At 46.3% G+C, this 21,472-nt stretch overlaps 1 protein-coding gene across 4 annotated transcripts; it reads right to left on the bottom strand.

The window, feature by feature from the left end:
- Window positions 1-3,626: 3,626 nt before the first annotated feature.
- On the bottom strand, window positions 3,627-14,675 carry DHDH (dihydrodiol dehydrogenase). Of its 4 annotated transcripts, none has more exons than XM_070771434.1 (9): window positions 14,612-14,675; window positions 13,936-14,047; window positions 11,785-11,948; window positions 8,735-8,987; window positions 8,534-8,620; window positions 7,729-7,842; window positions 5,153-5,277; window positions 4,172-4,325; window positions 3,627-3,926 (listed from the first exon to the last, which is right to left on the bottom strand). In XM_070771434.1, the coding sequence occupies exons 3-9, from the start codon at window positions 11,854-11,856 to the stop codon at window positions 3,817-3,819; spliced, it is 915 nt and encodes a 304-aa protein (XP_070627535.1). In that variant the 5' UTR covers window positions 11,857-11,948; window positions 13,936-14,047; window positions 14,612-14,675; the 3' UTR covers window positions 3,627-3,816. The 4 variants fall into 4 exon arrangements, with proteins under 4 accessions (XP_070627535.1, XP_070627532.1, XP_070627534.1 ...); XM_070771431.1 differs by having other exon boundaries at window positions 14,491-14,627; XM_070771433.1 differs by lacking the exon at window positions 8,534-8,620 and having other exon boundaries at window positions 14,491-14,627.
- Window positions 14,676-21,472: the final 6,797 nt, after the last annotated feature.

Raw genomic sequence — 21,472 nt, 5'->3', positions numbered from 1 at the left:
TTGCCTTATGGTTGAAGGTTTCAAGAGAATTTCAGCTAACAAAGAAGAAATTGCACTGCCTTTCCTGATCTGACCTCGAAAAGCATACAGTGTCAGTTCTGCCTTGTTGCAACAGCTACGTAGGAGTCAGGAGCCCACTGCGCTTCTGGGGAAGGGAAACTAGACTCTACTTCTCAATGGAAGGATATGAGCAGGGAGAGGAGATATCTTCTGAAAATATAAGATGGCATGCCAGTTCAGCTGCTTTAGCAAAGATCAGCATAACAGTGGCTTAAACAATGCAGAAGTTTATTCCCCTCTCATGTCACGGTCCAAGAAGTTGCAACCCTAAGTGCTATTAACAGTGAGGATAGTTCCAGTGTCAGAAAGCATGATGGTTAATTTTTTTAAGATTTATTTTATTTATTTTTGGCTGCGCTGGATCTTTGTTGCTGCCAGGGCTTTCTCTAGGTGCAGTGAGTGGCTGTAGTGCATGGGCTTCTCATTACAGTGGCTTCTCTTGTTGCTGAGCACAGGCTCTAGGCGAACAAGCTTCAGTAGTTGTGGCACATGGGCTCCATAGTTGTGGCTCATGGGCTCAAAAGCACTGGCTTGGTAGTTCTGGCACAAGGGCTTAGTTGCTCCATGGTATGTGGAATCTTCCCAGACCAGGGACCAAACCCATGTCCTCTGCATTGGAGGTGGATTCTAAACCACCAGACCACCAGGGAAGCCCCTGATGGTCAACTTTACGTGTCAACTTGAGTGGACCACAGGATGCCCAGATGTTTGATCTAAAATTATTCTGGGTATTTCTGTGAGGGTGTTGTTGCATGAGATCAATATTATATCAGTAGACTTAGTAAAGTAGATTGCATAAAATGCCTGAATAGAACCAAAAGACTGACTGACCCTCCTCTGAATAAGAAAGAATTCTTTCTGCCTCATTATCTTAGGACTATGACATTAACTTTCTTCCCACCCTTGGACTCAGATTAGAACATTGGCTTTTCCTGGGTCTTGAGCTGCCAGCCTTCAGACAAGACCTGTATCGTCAACTGTCCTGGTATTCAGGCCTTCAGACCTGGACTGGAACTAAACATCAGCTCTCCTGAGTCCAGTTTGCCAACACATCCTGAAGATCTTGGGGCATGCTTACTTCCATGATCATGTCTTTCTTCTAGCTTTCTATTCTAGCTTGTTGCCTCACCATTCACAACACAGCACTTCCATCTCACAGTATAAGGTGGACACACCGACGTCCAAGACATCTCCACACCAGGAAGGGAAAGTCGGGATGGGTTGCCAACCTCCTTGCCTTTTAAGGCCATAACTCAGAAGCTGCCGGCATCCCATTGGCCAAAAGCAATTCACATGCAAGGGAGCCTAGGAAATGTAGTCTTTAGCTGTGCAGTCATGTGTCCAGTGAAACTTCTCTATCAGAGGTGACATCTAGGCATCTCTACCAACAATTAAATGGTTGAAACCAAGCAAGCAGAGGACTGAAACCCAATATGGTGATAGCTGAATGATGCATAGTGGGACTTGGAATAAGCAATGTTGTTGCTCAGTTGCTAAGTCATCTCCGACTCTGCAACCCCATGAACTGCAGTATGCCAGGCTTCCTTGTCCTTCACTCTCTCCCAGAGTTTGCTCAAATTCATGTCCATTGAGTTGGTGATGCCATCCAACGGTCTCATCCTCTATCACCGCCTTCTCTTGCCCTCAGTCTTACCCAGCATCAGGGTCTTTTCCAGTGAGTTGACTTTTCACATCAGGTGGCCAAAGCATTAGAGCTTCAGCTTCAGCATCAGTCCTTCCCATGAATATTCAGGGTTGATTTCCTTTAGGATAGACTGGTTTGATCTCCTTGCTGTCTAAGGGACTCTCAAGAGACTTCTCCAGCACCACAGTTTGAAATCAGTTCTTCAATGATCAGCCTTCCTTATGGTCTGACTCTCACATCTGTATGTGACTACTAGAAAAACCACAGCTTTGACTATATGGCTCTTTTGTTTGCAAAGTGAAGTCTCTGCTTTTTAATATGCTGTCTAGGTTTCTCACAGCTTGCTCCTCAGAAGAAAAACTATGACAAGGTATGACAAGCAAACGATAGAAAACTCATTTAACTGATGTCTCTCAGTGTTCTGAAATTTCTACCAAATTTCTTATTTCCTCATAGTGAGAGTTATTAGTGTCATAAAACCGATATGTCCATCTCATCTTCTGGAATGTGGTAGATATGAACTTCCTAGATTCTCTGTAGTTCATTCAGGTCACATGACTAGTTTTGGCCAATACATTCTGAGATTATGTGTATCACTTTCACGTCAGAGCATTTATGTTTTTGTACAAAAGCTTCCAGGGTATTCTTTCCTTGGCCACACTTGACCAGCAGGACTCCAGATACTAGTGGCTTTGTCAGTTTGGGTCCCAGAAAGATACAATCCAGAACTCTCAGTCAATATATAACACAAGTGAGGAAAGAACCTTGTTATGCTAAGCTGAGATTTGGGGATTGTTTGTTACTGTAACATAACCTAACCTATACTCACTGCTATGGTAAAATATGGAAATTAGATCTTTCTTAGAGCACAAAGTTAACCCTAAATGGTTGGCCAAGTGCCCACATACAGCCCCATTCTAACCCTCTGTAATTTGGGTGGGAATGACTTCCTACTCCTGCCACACAGAGGGGCATATGACCCAGGCTTTGCCAATAAGACCACTGAATACTTGTGAACATTCCTGTTGAAATGACTCTCTATATCTTTTCTTTTTTTTTTTAAGCAAAGGTTTGTTTTGTTTTGATTGTAAAGATTATTTTTTTGATGTGGACCATTTTTAAAGTCTTTACTGGATTTATTACAATATTGCTTCTGTTTTACGTTTTTATTGTTGTTTGTTTGTTTTGGCCGTGAGGCATGTGGATCTTAGCTCCACAATTGAGGATCGAACCCAGAACCCCTGCATTGAAAGGTGAAGTCTTACCACTGGACCACCAGCAAAGCCCCTTGTTTTGAATATTTTACTTATTCGTTTATTGGGCTGTGCCATGTCTTAGTTTTGGAACTTGAGATCTTTGATCTTCATTGTGGCATGCAAAATCTTTAGTTGCTACATATGAACTCTTAGTTGCGGCATTTGGGATCTAGTTCCCTGACCAGGGATTGAACCCAGGCCCCCTGCATTGGGAGCATGGTATCTTGGCCACTGGACCACGAGGGAAGTCCCGTGATTCTCTATACCTTAATAGGAGCCTGGAGCTTCTGGAGGCTTGACCTCAAAGTGAAGGGCCATTGGCTAACATCTACAGAGAACCTACTGTGTGCTAGGGCCCATTTAATCCTCACCAGAGGGTGTTTAGTGTGGTATCTCCCATTTCCTGATGACGAGACAAAGAGAGAGGCTAGGGAGGGTGCAGTTAGGGACGCCTTCTACCCATACACTATTCCCCAGCCAAGGTCACACAGGCCGAGGCAGGCAAACTGTGGATCTTCCCACACATGTCTGTTCCAGGAGCTTGTGGGAAATACGGTCCTGACCCCACCTTCCCCCACTCTCATCCTTCCAACCAATTTATGCTCTAGTGACCTCTTTGATGGTGGGCTCTCTCCAGCTCCTATCAAACCACCACTGCCAAGATCTCTGTGGAAACACAACTTTATTATTTATTTTATTTAATTTTTGTATTTACTTTGCCATGCCCTGAGGCTTACAGGATCTTAGTTCTCTGACCAGGGATTGAACCCAGGCCCCAGAAGTGACAGTGCCGAGTCCTGACCACTGGACAGCCAAAGAATTCCCAGCATGTCTCTATTTGTTCAGGGCAATACATCAGTGTTTGTCTTGGGGGAAGGTGATTCCAATGGCCTTCCTCACCTCCTCAAGGATGTCAGCCAGGAGCTCACTTTCCACCAGAGGAATCACAGGACTTTCCTTCAGGCCTGGGGGAGAGTGCAGTTAGGGACACCCTCCTGCTCATATCCCTGAAGACCAAAAGAACTACAATTCCCAGAATCCCATGAGGCACACTAATTCATGGTTCTAACATATGGATGCCACAGGAGGTCCTGGGAGATGTAGTTCTAAACAGTTGCTTGAGTGGATGAGTAGAGAGGATACCCACCTCCACTACCAGGCTTGCCCTTCTACCCTCCCGCCCTCCCATCCCTGTTCTCCACATGCTTACCTTTCTGCAGGCATTCCCGGACATGCTTGGCCTCATAACTCATGCCCATTCCATTTGTAAAATTGAACTCCTTGCCTGGGGCTGGAGGCAGTGGGAACTCCTTATGCTCCCCCTTCACCACCAGCTCTGTTGGGCTCCAGCAGGGGTCGAGGAGCTGAGAGAAGAGATAAGAGGTGGTCCCACCACCCTCACCAACAGGGCTGCTCAGGAGCTCTCTCTTGTCAGTTAAGCACCGATCACCCGCCATCCTCAGGAAGGGTTTGGGTCCCCACCCAACCTAGCCCTGCCCTGGTTGCTGGAGGATTATTTCTTAGCATCAGGATTGCCACAGTACAAGACTGTCTTGTCTGTTCATTTCCCCAGGAACAAACCTTTCTGTAACCCTGTGCTCAGGCCGTGAAGACAGATTATCATTGCCTCTGTGGAATCCCCCTTTGCAAGGAGGAGCAGAGACAACCCATCACCTGCTTATCCATTTTGTTTTAGCCCCTGGGGAAGCCTAAATTATTCCCATACCCAAGTCTAAGTCAAAATGGAAATACAGAGATACAGCTGGGGCAGATTCTGCAGTTCCAGTTTGGGGCAAGGTACAAGTTCTTCTGCTGAGAATAGAATTTCTTTCTAGCAACATGGCTCCAGGAAGCCCCATGAAGCTGCCATTTGATAATCCCTGTATTCTGTCCTGAGTGCAATTCCAAAGGTTATAGCTGCTCTCAGAGGGTGGTGACTAAGAACTGGTTTCTCCCAAGAAAGGACTAAGGACTTTTGACAGACCAATGGGTTCACCCTCAGGAAGGAGCCTGGAGGTCCAAACTCCATCCCATGGCCTAGTAGCTGAGGATGAATTTCTTATCAATGGTGTGGGAAGAGGTACGTTCAGTCCCCATCCATCTCCAACAGCCACGACTGGCCTATTCCTCTCGCTAAGGGCCCTGGTTCCCAGTACTTGGAGCCATCCCAGCTCAGCCAACCGTGCCTCACCTGGGCCATGCCCTTGGTACCACTCACGGACACCGTGTTGGAGAGCTGGGCAGAGATGCTGCAGGTGAAGCTGCCGTGGACCCCTCCTGGGTACTGGAGTATCACAGTGACAGTGTCGTCCACACCTGGGGAAGGCACAGGACAAGGGCAAGCCTGGCCTCACATCCTGCCTGAGTGCTTCCCTGGAGGCTCATTGGTAGAGTCCGCCTGCCAATGCAGGAGAAACAGATTCGATCCCTGGTCTGGGAAAACCGCACAAGCTGCGACGCAACTGAGCCCCCTGCGCCACAACTGCTGAACCACGTGCTGAAGCTATTGCGTGTCCTGGAGCCAGTGCTCCACAAGTGAAGCCACCGCAACAGGAAACCCACACTGTGAGTAGAGAGTAGCCCCAGTCGCTGCCACCAGGGAAAGCCTGAGCAGCAGTGAAGCCCCAGCACAACCAAAAAAAAAAAAGTCCCGTCTGAAGAACTTTGGGCAAGATATCTTCTTTTCCCTAAATTGTAAGTATTTATTTGGTTGCACTGAGTCTTAGTTGCAGCATGTGGGCTCTTTTAAGTTGCAGCATGTGAAATGTTTAGATGCCCCATACGGGAATCCAGTTTCCTGACCAGGGATTGAACCCGGGCCCCCTGCACTGGGAGCGCAGAGTCTTAGCCACTGGACCACCAAGGAAGTCCTGAGATTTCATCTTTAATATGACTGAAGCCGGAAGTAGTGATAGGTCCTACCACATGGATGAACCCTGAAAACATGTCAAATGAAAGAAGCCAGACACAAAAGTCACACGTTGCAGGATTCCATTCATATGAAATGTCTGGCTTCATGTACTCAGTCGTGTCTGACACTTTGTGACTCTCGTGGACTGTAGCGTGACGAGCGCCTCTGTCCTTGGAATTTTCCAGGCAAGAATAATATTTGGCAAATCCATAGAACCACAAAGCAGATTTGTGGTTGGTTAGGGCTCAGGGGCCTGGGAAAATTGGTGGTTTTTGTTTTTGTTTTTTTGAGTAATGAAAATATTCTAGAATTGATTACACTTCAGGAGAGATAAAGTGGGAGAGATTGGGATCGACATATACACACTACATAAAATAGATAACTAATATGAATCTACCAGATAGCACAGGGAACTCCACTCAATACTCTGCAATAACCTATATGGGAAAAGAATCTAAAAAGAGTGGCTATAGTATATGCATAACTGAATCACTTTGCTATATACCTGAAACTAACACAATATTGTAAATCGACTATGTCTCCATGCTACATTTGCTGTATGATGTATGCACGTGTGTGCTAAGTTGCTTTGATTGTGTCGAACTCTTTGTGACTGTAGTCTGGCAGGCTTCTCTGTCCATGGGATTATCTAGGCAAGAATACTGCAGTGGATTGCCATGTCCTCCCCCAGGGGATCTTCCTGACCCAGGGGTCGAACCCACATCTCTTCTGTCTCCTGCACTGGCAGGCAGGTTCTTTACCACTAGAGCCACCTAGAAAATCCCATAAAATCAACTATACTTCAATAAAAATTAATTTAAAAATTGATTATAGTGATAAATGCACAACTCTGTGACTATACTAAAGCCACAAAATTATATACTTTCTTTTTTTATTTTTTTTAATTATATACTTTCAATGAATAAATTGTATGGTATGTGAATTATATCACAGTAAAGATGTAATCTAAATAAATAAATAAAAATATGTTAAAAAAGTAAAGAGAGAGAGACTTCACCTCTCTAAGCCTCAGTTTCCTCCATTGTAAATACCTGTTGTATAGGTTTGTGAGAATCAGTTACCTGATCTCTGAAATGGGGATAATAAGAGAATTTGCCTCATAAGGCCATTTCAGGTATTACATTAAGTGCTATAAAATGCACAATGTACTTAGAAGACTATTTAGATGACAATAAGTGATATATAAGCATTAGTTAAAAATTAAACACAGCAGGTAAAGTACTACCCTGGTTCCACATCAGGCAGGCCACAGATGGAGGAGTCTACTGACTCAGCCCTCTCTCTTTTTGGAACTTGGGATCCTAGTTCCACCATGTGGCATGGGGGAGCCTAATTATCTGACCAGAAATCAAACCTGTAGGCCCCTGCAGTGGAAATGCAGAGTCCCAACCGCTGGACTGCTAGGCAAGTCCCCTGACTCAGCTCTCTTTTAAGCCCAAGTTCTTATCCCAGGTCTGCTGTGTGACCCTGGATAAATCACTACCCCTCTCTGCACTTCAGTTTCCTAATATGTAAAATGGAGACAACTTTAATATATCAGAAAGGTCATATCTATAATAACCCTAAAGTTATAATCTATAATAACCTTAATATCTATTAAGGTAGCACTTAGTAAACAGGATCTGTTTTTATAACTACTATTTAGCCTAGGAACTGGCCAGATGTTAGACGGAGACAGTTTTTCTAAAGAGTGACCTTCCTCTCATGTACTAATTTCCTGGCTATTCATTGCTTTCTGCAGTTTGCAAAGATGGCCACAGCAATTCCTCTTGTTCCTCTATGAGCGCCTCTTTGCAGTAGCTTCTTCCATCAGGAGGTAAAGTCTATTTGCCCACCTCTGAAATCTGAGCTGATGTTGGGCCATGGAACAGTGGCAAATATGGTAGAAGCAAAGGTCTGAAAAGTGTTTGCATGCTGAGGTCCACCTTCCTGTTGCTCCACCTGGAACTCTGAGACCACCATATGAATGAACCTGAGTTAGCCAGCAGGAGAGGCCATGTGAAGGAGAACCAAGGCTCCCCATAGAATGACGAACACCTGCAAGACATAGTGAGGCCATCCTGGAGCATCCAGCTCCAGTGGGACAGCCCGCCAACTGCAGCTACACGACTAAGACTAGCAGAAGAACCACTCAAGCTGAGCCCAGCCCAAATTGCCGACCCACAGGATCACAAGCTAATAAATGATTGTTATTTAAGGTCACTAAGTTCTAGGGTAGTTTGTTATGCAGCAAAGGCTAACTGAGACAAATGCAAAAAATAATAATTGTTTATATTCAATAACTGCTTACCATTTGCTTCAAAAATTACTTCATTAACTCCTTATGATAACTCTATTATTGACATTTTACTTAATTAAAACTAATTAGGTAACTAGTTGGTAACTGATTAAGACTCAGAGATGTTGTGTCCCTTGGCCAACATCACACAGCAAAGTCCCAGCACAGACCCTGCTCACATTCTCAACTCTGGGCCCAGGCTGGGGGTAGCTTGGGTGGCTTCATGTGGGAAGTTTCTCTAGCTGTCTAACCTGATACTCATCAGGGAGGAGACTTATCCCCAGTTCACTGCTCCCAGTAAGAGAGGATCCACTCCTATTAGTCCAGGATATTCCCTGGTGGCTCAGTGGTAAAGAACCCACCTGCCATTGCAGGAGACACAGGTTCGATCCCTGGTCCAGGAAGATCCCCTGAAGAAGGAAGTGGCAATCCACTCCAGTATTCCTTGCCTGGAGAATCCCATAGACAGAGGAACCTGGCATGTTACGGTCCATGAGCTTGCAGAATTGGACACAACTTAGTGACCTGACCAACCAACCAACCAAGTCCAGGATAGACCGTACCTGTTTCATGGCGCCTTCCCACAGCTGAAATCTTCTCTGGCTTCTGCCCACCGAAGACCATGGAGATGAACTGGAGGCAGTAGATGCCAAGGTCTAACAAGCCACCTCCCGCCTGGGCCCAGTCTGTGGCCCGGTGTACGTGGGTGAGATTCTTCCCAAATTCTGCCCGAACCACCCGAAGGTCCCCCAGAGTTCCCTGGGCCAGGACAGACCTCAGAGCCTCTACAGCAGGGAAGAACCGGGTCCAGATGGCCTGCAGACCACAGAGGGAAGAAAGCAGAATGCAGGAAGAGAAGGAAAACGATCAGGACCCAAAAGTTAACCAGTTTTTCTCTCTTCGAGGACTCAGTCTTGAGTGGGTACCCACCGCTCCCCAAACAAGGCCCCTCTGTCTTCCTTCCACAGCCTGGCAGTCCCCAAGCTGTGTCTAGCCTGACCCTCTCTGCCACCTTCTCTCCTCTCCAGTCCTGCAGCCCCAAGGCCGGCCTTGTCCTTCCTTATCTGAACCATTACACCAGTCCCCCAATGTCACGGGCTGAATTGTCTCCCCACCAAATTCATGTTGAGGCCCAACCCCTCCCCAGAACCCCCTAATGTGAAGTATTTGGTGTGTGTATATGTGTGTGTGTGTGTGTGTGTTTTGCCACATCTCGTGGCATGTAGGATCTTATTTCCTTGACCAGGGATTAAACATGCGCCCCCTACATTGGAAGCATGGTGTCTTGATCACAGGACTGCCAGGGAAGTTCCTGGAGGTGGGGTTTTTTAAGGAGGTAATTAAGTGAAAATGAGGTCATTAAGGTGGGCCCTCATCCAATAGGACTGGTGTCCTTAGAAGAAGAGGAAGTTAGGACACAACTCTGCCCAGAGGGAAGACCATGTGTAGACACAGGGAGGAGGCTGCCATCTGCAAGTCACAGAGAGAAGCCTCAGGAGGAGCCAACCCTGCTGACACCTTGACTTCTCTAGCCTCCAGAGTATGAGAAAATATTTATTTTTAAAAATTTTATTTTTTTTTTATTTCTAAAAAATTTTATTATTTTTTGGGGGGGGCTTCACCATGAGGCTTGCAGGATCACAGTTTTAAACCCAGGCCACTGTAGTGAAAGCCCAGAATCCTAACCACTAGGCCACCAAAGAACTCCCCAGAAATATGGGAAAAGAAATCTCTGTTGTTTTAGCCACCTGGTCCGTTAGTAGCACTTTATTATAGGAGCCCTGGCAAATTAACACGCCCAGTCTCTCCGCTCCAGTCCAACCCCCACATGGCCCAGAGGGATCTTTCCTTCTCTAAGAGCTGACCCTGTCTCACCCCTGCCCAGTCCCCTTCTGTTGCTCCCCATTGCCTAACGTCAGCTTGCATTTGTTGGGTATATATTATGAGCAAGACAATATGTACATGCTGTGCATAATGAGTTCTCCCAACATCTCTGCCAGATAGCTATCATTATGTCCATTTTTTAAATCAGAAAACTAAGGCTCAGTTGAATCAAATTATTTGCCCAGGGTCACAGAGCTAGGAACTGGGCAACTGGAATCTAGAGTCCTCTGACTCTAAAGCCAGAAATCTTGACCTGTCCAAGATAAATTTCATACTGCTGCTGCTGCTGCTAAGTCGCTTCAGTCGTGTCCGACTCTGTGCGACCCCATAGACGGTGGCCCACCAGGCTCCCCCGTCCCTGGGATTCTCCAGGCAAGAACACTGGAGTGGGTTGCCATTCCCTTCTCCAATGCATGAAAGGGAAAAGTGAAAGTGAAGTCGCTCAGTCGTGTCCGACACTTCGAGACCCCATGGTCTGCAGCCTACCAGGCTCCTCCGTCCATGGGATTTTCCAGGCAAGAGTACTGGAGTGGGGTGCCATTGCCTTCTCCAAAATTTCATACTAATGAAATGAAATCTGCAAATTCTTGTTTTAAGTCTTAACTCTGTTTTCCCTCTCTGGCCTCTACCCACAAGAAACCTCCTTGATCATCACCCAAGTTGGGACAGGGTGTCTGTGCTCCATGAACAGCTCAGTCCTATGTCCACAAAAGCCCATGTCCATGGACATTGGGGTTACCCCTTTTCCATGACCTAAAGTGATCTTGAGCTCCTTGAAAACTGAGCCTCTGTCTTGTATGTTATGAATCCCCAGTTCCTAGGATTGAATCTGCTACACATTAGGTGCCAATAAAAATGAAGAAATAATAAGTTCACAGAATTTTGGCACTGATATCTCGACTACTTCTTGGGCACATAGAACTTTGCAGACTAGGAGGCTCAGCAATACTGAGCGTATGATAACTAGACAGAACATGGGGAAGTAAGAGCTATTGTGACTACTGGCAGAACCTACAGCAAAATGTTTAAAAACCATAATACTCAGACTTCCCTGGTGGTGGTCCAGCAGTTAAGACACTGGGCTTCCAAAGGGGGCACAGGTTCCATCCCTATTCAGGAAAATTCCACATGCCTCTTGGTGTGGCCAAAAAGGAAAAAGAACCATAATACTCCTAAACGTGAAAATAGCTTGGGGTGGTGGTGGGGCGGATGGTGTCATGTGGTGGCCATCTTAACTTCTGGCATTAGCCATTGGTGTTGGTGGCCATTTTAATTACTGGCAATTTGCAAGATGTCAAAGGTCCCTATAGGTAGCCAAGTCTGATAAGGGTAAAAACAAAGGCAGTTTGACATTGAGGTTTGGTAGGGGGTTCCTTGCTACTTCGGATCTCTAACTTTGTAAATCCACCCAAACTAAGCCCATTGCGGTTTTTGTGCTCCTTTCACTATCGGCATCTTTTTTTGGAGACGCTGACGCACAATCCTTCAGGCGGCCATGTTTGCTAAGGGCCAAAAGCAATGGCTCCCACCCATGGGGAGATGTTGCTAGTAGATTCCCTGACATAGCTCAACGGCATCCCGACAAACGCAAGGACCCTGGTTCATTTTGTAGTCATCTTAACTCTTGGCAATCCACCCTTGTGTTCCTCCAAAACTGTTGACCGACAATCACGTTTAGCCATAGCAAGTAGCTCTAATGTGGGATATTGGAAGGGCCCTCCACCCTCACCTCCATAAAGAAGAGGCCTCGGGATCGGGCCTCAGCAACCATTTCGCGCACTTCCGCGGCGTTCACACCCATGGGCTTTTCGCACAACACAGCCTTGCCCGCTGTCAGGCAGAGTAACACTGCGGCCTTGTGCTGGGGGTGCTGGGTGCCAATGTAGGCCACCTCTATGGCGGGAGGAGAAAGGTAGAGATCAATAGCCCCACCCACTGAGACCTCCGGCACCGCCCACCGTTTAGAGGCCCCGCCCCCAAGCTTCCTGGAGCCTGTGTTCCTCCAAGCAGGTAGGAAGTCCTACCGCAGTGGTCAAACTCTAGCTTCCCATTTGGACGGTGCTAAGGGCTTCTGCTTTATTGACTAAGCCAAAGCCTTTGACTGTATGGATCACAACAAACTGGAAAATTCTTAAAGAGCTGGGAATACCAGACCACCTGACCTGCCTCTTGAGAAATCTGTATGCAGGTCAAGAAATAACAGTTAGAACTCGACATGGACCAACAGACTGGTTCCAAATTGGGAAAGGAGTATGTCAAGGCTGTATATTGTCACCCTGCTTATTTAACTTATATGCAGAGTACATCACGAGAAATTCTGGACTGGATGAAGCACAAGCTGGAATCAAGATTGCAGGGAGAAATATCAATAACCTCAGATATGCAGATGACACCACACTTATGGCAGAAAGCAAAGAACTAAAGAGCCTCTTGATGAAAGTGAAAGAGGAAAGTTAAAAAGTTGGCTTAAAACTCAACATTCAGAAAACTAAGGTCATGGCATCCAGTCCCATCAGTTCATGGAAAATGGGGAAACACTGGAAATAGTGACAGACTTTATTTTGGGGAGATTCAAAATCACTGCAGATGGTGACTGCAGCCATGAAATTAAAAGATGCTTGCTCCTTGGAAGAAAAGTTATGACCAACCTAGATGGCATATTAAAAAGCAGAGACATTACTTCACCAACAAACGTCCATCTAGTCAAAGCTATGGTTTTTCCAGTAGTCATGTATGGATGTGAGAGTTGGACCATAAAGAAAGCTGAGTCCCGAAGAATGGATGCTTTTGAACTGTGGTGTTGGAGAAGACTCTTGAGAGTCCCTTGGACAGCAAGGAGCTCCAACCAGTCCATCCTAAAGGAAATTAGTCCTGAATATTCATTGGAAAGACTGATGCTGAAGCTGAAACTCCAATATTTTGGCCACCTGATGCAAAGAACTGACTCATTGGAAAAGACCCTGATGCTGATTGAAAGACTGAAGGCAGGAGGAGAAGGGGACCACAGAGGATGAGGTGGTTGGATGGCATCACCAACTCAATGGACATGAGTTTGAGTAAGCTTTGGGAGTTGGCGATGGACAGAGAAACCTGGCATGCTGCAGTCCATGGGGTCACAGAGTCGGACAGGACTGAACGACTGAACTGAACTGAAGGGCTTCCCTGATGGCTTAGAGGCAAAGAATCCGCCTGCCAATGCAGGCAACTCAGGTTCGATCCTTGGGTCAGGAAGAGCTCCTGGAGAAGGAATGGCAACCCACTCCAGTATTCCTTCCTGGAGAATCCCATGGACAGAGGAGCCTGGCAGGGTCACAAAAGGGTTGGTCACTACTTAGCGACTAAACAATAAAACCATTCTCTACTATCACTCTATTTCCTTCAGATTATTTCCAGTCTTCTGAAATTATCGTATTCACTCACTTAGTCCTCACAACACCACCAAGAAGTAGGATTATTATTTTGCCCGTTTCAAAAATGAGGAACCTGAGAAGGGCAAGCAGAAGAGGGGAAAATGCCCACTCAGCCAATCTGACTCCAGAGCCAGGCTGTTGTCCAACTACGCTGCCCTGCCTCTCCATCCAGGCTCCTCTGGAACGCAGAAGCCCGAGCCACACGGGTCGTATTTAAAACCTGAAAGGCCTCGCTCAGAAATTCAAGCCCTGCCTTTACCGCGGAGGTGTGGCCCCTACTCTTTATTTCATGCCGGACAGATAATTTCAGACGAAACCGGATCCTATCGTCCCGTCTCCCAGCCCAGAGTCCTTTCGGGCGCCCAGAGGGATTGGCTTATCGCGCAGAGCCTCGCTTCTTCTACGGAGCAGCCTGAAGGCAGCACCCCCGGTGACGCCCCCTCTCCCCCGCCGCCGCCCGGGCCACTCACCCACGTCGGGGTCCTTGGCCAGTTCCTCATAGGATCCATAGGCCTTGGGGATGTCGTGTTTCTTAGCAAACTCCTTCGCCCGGCTCAGGTCACGGGCCGCTACCGCCACTACCTAGAGGGACATCTGAGTCAGACTGGAGGGGCTGGGGCAGGTAAGGAAGACGGGTAGATGGGAGTGAGGTGATGGAGAAGGCCTCCGTGAGGATGGAGAAATTGATAACTCCCATAACGGGGGACGGGGGATGCGGTCCTGGGGGATGAGGTGACCGGGGGCTGGACACCTGGGTTTGGGAAAAAGAGATCTGAGGCAGACGATTATTCAACCCCGATTATTAAACTCCCTAATATTTGAATGTCTCCCTTACACAACAAATCAGATCAAGACTCTCCCAAACCTCGCGTAATTCGTGTTAAAAAGACAGAGGTGAGAAAAGAGCGATACGGATTTTGAGGTTGTTTCACGGCCTTGTGGGGCTCGGAAGTCCAGAAGCCTAGTTCCCTCCTCCCTCAGACCCCCCGCCCACTCTTCCCCAGGTCTCTGGAGAGAGGGAGGACCTGGTGCTCAGAGCGAGGCAGCATCCGCAGCATCGTCGTGAAGTCGCTGGAGATAAGGCCAGCCGACACGATGCCCCAGCGAAGCGCCATCGCCGCAACCCGGAGTCCCAAATGTCCCTACCTTTTCCCGGCGGGAGTTAAGGACCAGATGCCCGGCGCTCCGGGGGGCGTGGCCCTATTCCCCGCCTCCATTGCTCTTACGCCGCTCCTCATTGGCCACGGCGCCTGTGCGCCCTGCCAGTCCCAAAGGATATTTAATTCTACCATCCCCATTGGAAGAACCCACCGAAGGCTCCGCCTAACAGGGATGGACCAAAAACACTTCGAGAGTCATCTTCCCTAGAGACTAGCCATGTGACACAAGGAGAGGCGCTTTCTTTTCCATTCAACTTCGAGCCTTTGAACTTACCCCTCTTTTGTTCAGAAAGCCGCGTACCCTTAGGAACTGTTCAGAGGGAGAGAGAGGATAATAATAGCAAAGGTAATATATTCACTAATTTTTACTAATATTTCTTAACTATTAATATTTATAGAACGCCCGTGGAAGTCCAAGGCCCCTAGCTCCGTGCTTTCCTTTCCCCATCCCTAATTTCTCACCACAAACCTGCGAGTGAGATTCTATTGTGCCCTATTTACTGACGCAGAAACAGACCCAGAAAACCATGATCATTTTTAGCTAGGAACGTGAGCAATAAATAAAAAGACTGGCCAACTTCACCCACAACAAATTCGTCAATTTTCCTTATAGACATTTAATCTGCTGTCGCCTCCTTCTCCTCCTGCCCTTAGTCTTACCCAGCATTTACCCAGTCTTACCCAGCAGTCTTACCCAGTCTTTTCCAATGAGTCCGCTTTTCACATCAAGTGGCCAAAGTACTGGGGCTTCAGCTTCAGCATCAGGCTTTCCAGTGAATATTCAGGGTTGATTTCCTGTAGGATTGACTTGTTTGATCTCCTTGCAGTCCAAGGGACTCTCAAGAATCTTCTCCAGCACCACCATTCAAAAGCATCAGTTCTCTAATGCTCAGCCTTCTTTGTGGTCCAACTCCTACATCCATACACGACTACTGGAAAAACCATAGCTTTGACTATACAGACTTTTGTCAGCAAAGTGATGTCCCTGCTTTGTAATATGCTGTCTAGCTTTGTCATAGCTTTCTTTCTTTCCAAGAAGAAAGCTACTTTAAAAAAAATTTCATGGCTGCAGTCACCGTCTGCAGTGATTTTGGAGCCCAAGAAAACAAAGTCTGTCATGGTTTCCACTTTTCCCCCTATTCATTTGCCATGAAGTGACAAAACAGAATGCCATGATCTTAGTTTTTTGAATGTTGAGTTTTAAGCCAGATTTTTCATTCTCCTCTTTAACTAAAGAGCTTCATCCAAGAACCTCTTTAGTTCCTCTTCACTTTCTGCCATTAGAGTGATATCTGCATATCTGAGGTTGTTGATATTTCTCCTGACAATCTTGATTCCAGCTTGCAAGTCAACCAGTTCGTGATTTTGCCTGATTTACTCGGCAGAGAAGTGAAATAAGCAGGGAGACAATATACAGCCTTGACGTACTCCTTTCCCAGTTTGTTATTCCATGTCCAGTTCTAACTGTTGCAATAAAGCCCCAGCACGGGACTTACTCTGTTCACGTAGGCTACAGGTGCCCTCTCAAATCGCGGGAGGTGCCCCACCTTAGGCACCTTCTCGAGTGGGTCTTAGAAGCCCAGGCAGGAAAGTGAATGCAGAGAGCCCCTGCGCTCCATGGAATCAGCCTGAATAGGAAAAGGAAAGAGAAAGAATGACATGGGGAGACCAAGCTTAGGTGAGCAAGGCCCACACTTTATTTTCCAAAGTAGTTTTTATACCTTAAGTTGTGCATAGAGGATAATGGGGGGTTGGGGTGGGGGTGGCGGGTAGAGTCATGCAAGGTCAGCAGTCCTTGATCCTTATCAAAGCCAAGCTTTCTTTCTGCAAACTTATCATATGCAAAAGTTTTAGGTAATTTACATCATCTTCAGGCCAGGAGGCCTGTTAACATTTTATGACCCTTCAGAAAACTTATTTTTCTCTAAAGGTGATTATTCTAAAGTCAGGTGCCACCCTCTGAAAGCATTAGATGAAGTTGCATTCCTATAGGGCAAAAGTGTGGTGGGCTATAACAAGAAAAGAATTAACTCAAGGGTCCAAGGTTACAAACATTAAAGCTACTACTTACATTTTTATACATCAAAATATTAATCAATACACTCCCAGGGACACAGTAGGTAAGGGATATGGAAACTTGGCAGCAAGCATTAGCTCAACAAAGAAATCCTCTACTAGTTCTATTCTAACAATTTTAACTCTCTGAGAAGCTCTGCATTGTTAGAATGTCTTAAGCTTCCCATGCCTCTCATGGTTGGGAGGCTGTGAATCTGAACAAACCTGTCAGGCAAGCTAGAAAGTCATCAGAGGGGTTTGAATTGAAACACTCCTATTATGCCCAGGAGACATATTAACTAGAATTTTAAGTTGATTTTCTTACAGAGAAAGGTGGTCGGGGATAGCCCCGCGTTAATGTCAGAAGAGTTGGTGAAAGTCGTAAAATAGTAAAACAGATTCTGGTTTTGGCGTAGATGCTCGGGCAGGTCCAGGGGGGCCCCTTGAGCCCTGACTTGCCTTTGCATATCAGGCCTCTCCGCATGACCTTTGTCATGGGTGGGCACTCCCGTGCTGGCTCCCAGCAGTCCAGCATACAGGTTTCTCAGGAGACAGATAAGGTAGTCTGATATTCCCATCTCTTTAAGAATTTCCCACAGTTTGTTTTGATCTACACAGTCAAAGGCTTTAGTATAGTCAAAGAAGCAGGTGTTTTTTTGTTTTGTTTTGCTTTTAATTCTCTTGCTTTTTCTATGATCCAGTGGATGTTAGCAATTTGATTTCTGGTTCCTCTGTCTTTTCTAACTCCAGCTTGTACATATGGAAGTTCTCAGTTCACATACTGTTGAAGCCTAACTTGAAGGATTTTGAGCATTAACTTGCTAGCATGTGAAATGAGCACAATTGTATGGTATTTTGAACATTCTTTGGCATTGCCTTTCTTTGGAATTGGAATGAAAGCGAACCTTTTACAATCTGTGGCCACAGCTGAATTTTCCAAATTTGTTGACATATTGAGTGCAGCACTTTAACAGCATCATCCTTTAGTATTTGAAATAGCTCAGCTGGAATTCCATCACCTCCACTAGCTTTGTTTGTAGTAATGCTTCCTAAGGCCCACTTGACTTTACATTCCAGGCTGTCTGCCTCTAGGTGAGTGACCACACCATCGTGTTTATCTGAGTCTTTAAGAGTTTCTTGTACAGTTCTTCTGTGTATTCTTGCCACCTCTTCTTAATATCTTCTGCTTCTGTTAGGTCCATACCATTTCTGTCCTTTCTTGTGCCCATCTTTGCATGAAATGTTCCCTTGGTATCTCCAATTTTCTTGAAGAGAGCTCTAGTCTTTTCCATTCTATTGTTTTCCTCTATTTCCTTGCATTGTTCACTTAAGAAGGCTTTCTTATCTGTCATATTTCTCTGGAACTCTGCATTCATTTGGGTATATCTTTCCCTTTATCCTTTGCCTGTCGCTTCTCTTCTTTTCTCAGCTGTTTGTAAGGCCTCCTCAGGCAACCACTTTTCTTTTTTTGCATATCTCGGATGATACATGTCGTAATGGTGGGAACACTCGGCAGTATAGAGGCTGGGGCTGGGGGCACTCGTAGCCGAACCTGAAGACCAGGAAAGCCTGGGCAGATGAGGGCATGATTGAAATGCAATTTGAAAGATTTTTTGAAAAGAGTGGATTGATTTATTTACTTATTTCTGGCTGTGCTGGGTCTTCACTGCTGCACGCGGGCTTTCTCGAGTTGTAGAGATGGGGGCTGCTGTCTAGACGTGGTTCACGGGCTTCTCACTGCAGTGACTTCTCTTGTTGCAGAGCACAGGCTCTAGGTGCTCAGGCTTCAGTAGTTGCAGCACAGAGGCTCATTAGCTGGGGCTCTCAGGCCCCAGAGCACGTGGGCTTTAGCAGTTGTGGCGCGTGGGCTTAGTTGCTCCATGGCATGTGAAATCCTCCCAGACCAGGGATCGAACCAGTGACCCCTGCATTGGCAGGTGGACTCATCCACTGCACCGCCTGGGGAGTGCTGCATTTTGCAAGATTTTGATGTAGGTTTTCCTGGTATAGAAACAGAGATGGCCTTCCAGACAGAAGAAACAACCCATGCAGGAAAAAAGCTGAATCCAGTTAGAATTGAGAGCTTGGAGTGCAGGGGACGCATGAAAGATTCATTTACAGACAATAATTGGGCCATTTGTGAAGGGTCAAAGAGCTCACCCTGCAGGTGATGAACTGCGAAGGAGCAGGGAAAGGAGATGATGACCTGTGTCATATTCAAACGTTAGAAAAAAACCTGTGAAATTAAAGGTCACACAGAAACTGTCAGCCAGGCAATGACTGGGTGGATGGTGTGCTAGGAAGAGACCAATAGCATTTATACATTAACTCTTTTGTTCATCAGAATTTTTTTGAGTGTTCATGCTGTGCCAACCCCCCAACCCCCCGCCCAAACCAACCCCTCATCATTCTTCAGAGAGCGAACTTTGGATCCAGCCTGCTGGGGCTCCAGTCCCCACTCTGCCACTTACTAGCTGTGGGACATCAGGCAAGCATCTTGGCTTCTCTTATTAGCCTCATCTGTAAAATGGGAGTGATGAATGTTACCTCCCAGGGCTTTTGTGAGGATGAAATGAATTTTATTTATAATATATAATGTGTTTGGGACAGCACCTGCTACATTCTAAGTGTTGCGGGACTGTTAGCTACTGTGCATTCATTTCCATCTGTTGCTATAAGAAATTACCCACCATCAGTTGGTAATATTAGGGTTTATACTATGAGAGTTCTGGTGGCTGCTCAGAGCCCATGAAAAAGGTGAGGAGGTACATGATGGAGAGTTTAGACTATGTTTTGTTTTTTCAAAACAGCTTTTTTTGAAGCGTAGTTGGTTTACAATGTTATTTTCAAGTGTACCACAAAATGATTCACATATATTTGTGTATGTGAATATATATGTATGTGTGTGTGTGTATATATATATATTCTTTTTCATTACAGGTTATTATGAGGGGCTTCCCTGATAGCTCAGTTGGTAAAGAACCCACCTGCAATGCAGGAGACCCAGGTTCAATTCCTGGGTCAGGAAGATCCACTGGAGAAGGTATAGGCCACCCACTCTAGTATTTTGGGAGTTCCCTTGTGGCTTAGCTGGTAAAGAATCTGCCTGCAATGCGGGCGACTGGGGTTCGAGCCCTGGGTTGGGAAGATCCCCTGGAAAAGGAAACAGCTACCCACTCCAGTATTCTGGTCTAGAGAATTCCATGGACTGTATAGTTCATGGGTTGCAAAACGTCAGACACGACTGAGTGACTTTCACTTCGCTTCACTTCATGAGATACTGAATATAGCTCCCTGTGCTATACAGTAGGTCCTTGTTGCCATGATCTTAGTTTTCTGAGTGTTGAGCTTTAAGCCAACTTTTTCACTCTCCTCTTTCACTTTCAACTCTCTTCAGCCCCGTGGACTGTAGTCTGCCAGGCTTCTCTGTCCAAGGGATTCTCCAGGCAAGAACACAGGAGTGGGCAGAATTTCCTCCTCCAGAGGATCTTTCTGACCCAGGGATTGAACTCGATTCTCCTGCATTGGCAGGTGGATTATTTACCACTAGCGCCACCTGGGAAGCCCTAGTTGTATAGACATGTCCACTTAATACCAATAACAGCTATTACTTGCTAACCTTATATTTCAGGCCAGAGGAAATGCCACTCATGTATAGGCTTATTAGATCCTTCAAAGAATGCTGCAAAGTGGCTACCATTTTAAGCCTAGTTTCCAGATTGGGTCACTGAGGCCCAGCTTCCAGTTTTCCAAGAGAAGCAGAGAGGCTGTGGCTGAAGTTTGTGAAGGTCATTGTTGAGGTTCCTAAGGGAAGGGTGGGTGCAGCACTATATCTTCCCAGTAAACTTCCTTGAACATTCCAGGATCTGGGAATATGTATTGCTTTTTTGTTTTTAAATTATTTTGCTTGCACTGGGTTTTCATTGCTGTGTGGGCTTTAGTAGCGGCGATCGGGGGCTACTCTTTGTTGTGCTGCGAGGCCTCATCATTGCTGTGGCTTCTCTTCTTGTGGAGTATGGGCTCTAGAGCACACAGGTTTCAGTAGCTGCAGCACACAGCCCCTAGAGCACAGGCTCAGTAGTTGTAGTACTCAGGCTTGGTTGCTCTGCAGCATGTGAAGTCTTCCCAGACCAGGGATCAAACCCGAGTCCCCTGCATTGGCAGGCAGATTCTTATCAACTGGGCCACCAGAGAAATCCTGAGAATATGTATTGTTAATGACCCTCACAGATAATTTTTTATCACTGGGGCCTCCTTTATATTTCTTCCTTTTTGTGGATGCTAAACTAGACCTGTCTCATTTTCAGTAACATTCTGGTTAACAGGCTCTGGGTGGGCTCAGGAGGCTGATTTTTAGCCTCTGCCAATTTCGTCAGTTGTCAGTGCAGACAGGTGTGACATCCAGAGCAGCTGCAGCCACTTTGGGACAAGAGGAGTACAGGTTCCCCCCACCTTCCACGCACACCTACCACAGCAGGGCTAGCAGATGGGAGAACCTAGTTCCCTGAAGGCTTTGGAGTCGCTTTACTTTGAGACTTCTTGTTTGGGGCGATAATACACTTTTCTTTCTTGTGTAAGCCTAGGTTTGGGTTTTCTGTCCTTGTGGCTGAAGGGATTCTACTGAAGGTATGCACATGTGTGTAGGCAGCAGACCCATCAGGACAGGACAAAGATGCCATGATGGAGCCTCTCAGAAATGCTTGAATTGATTCTTAATGAAGAGGGCTTTGGCAGGTGAAGCACAAGTGGAGTTTCAGAAGAAACAGGGTTTCCAAAGAAACAGAGGCATGGA

The sequence above is a fragment of the Bos indicus genome, chromosome 18 (assembly GCF_029378745.1).
Source record: "Bos indicus isolate NIAB-ARS_2022 breed Sahiwal x Tharparkar chromosome 18, NIAB-ARS_B.indTharparkar_mat_pri_1.0, whole genome shotgun sequence".
NCBI lineage: Eukaryota > Metazoa > Chordata > Mammalia > Artiodactyla > Bovidae > Bos > Bos indicus.
Note: the sequence above shows the minus strand (reverse complement) of the source record. Positions and strands in the feature narration are given on the sequence as shown.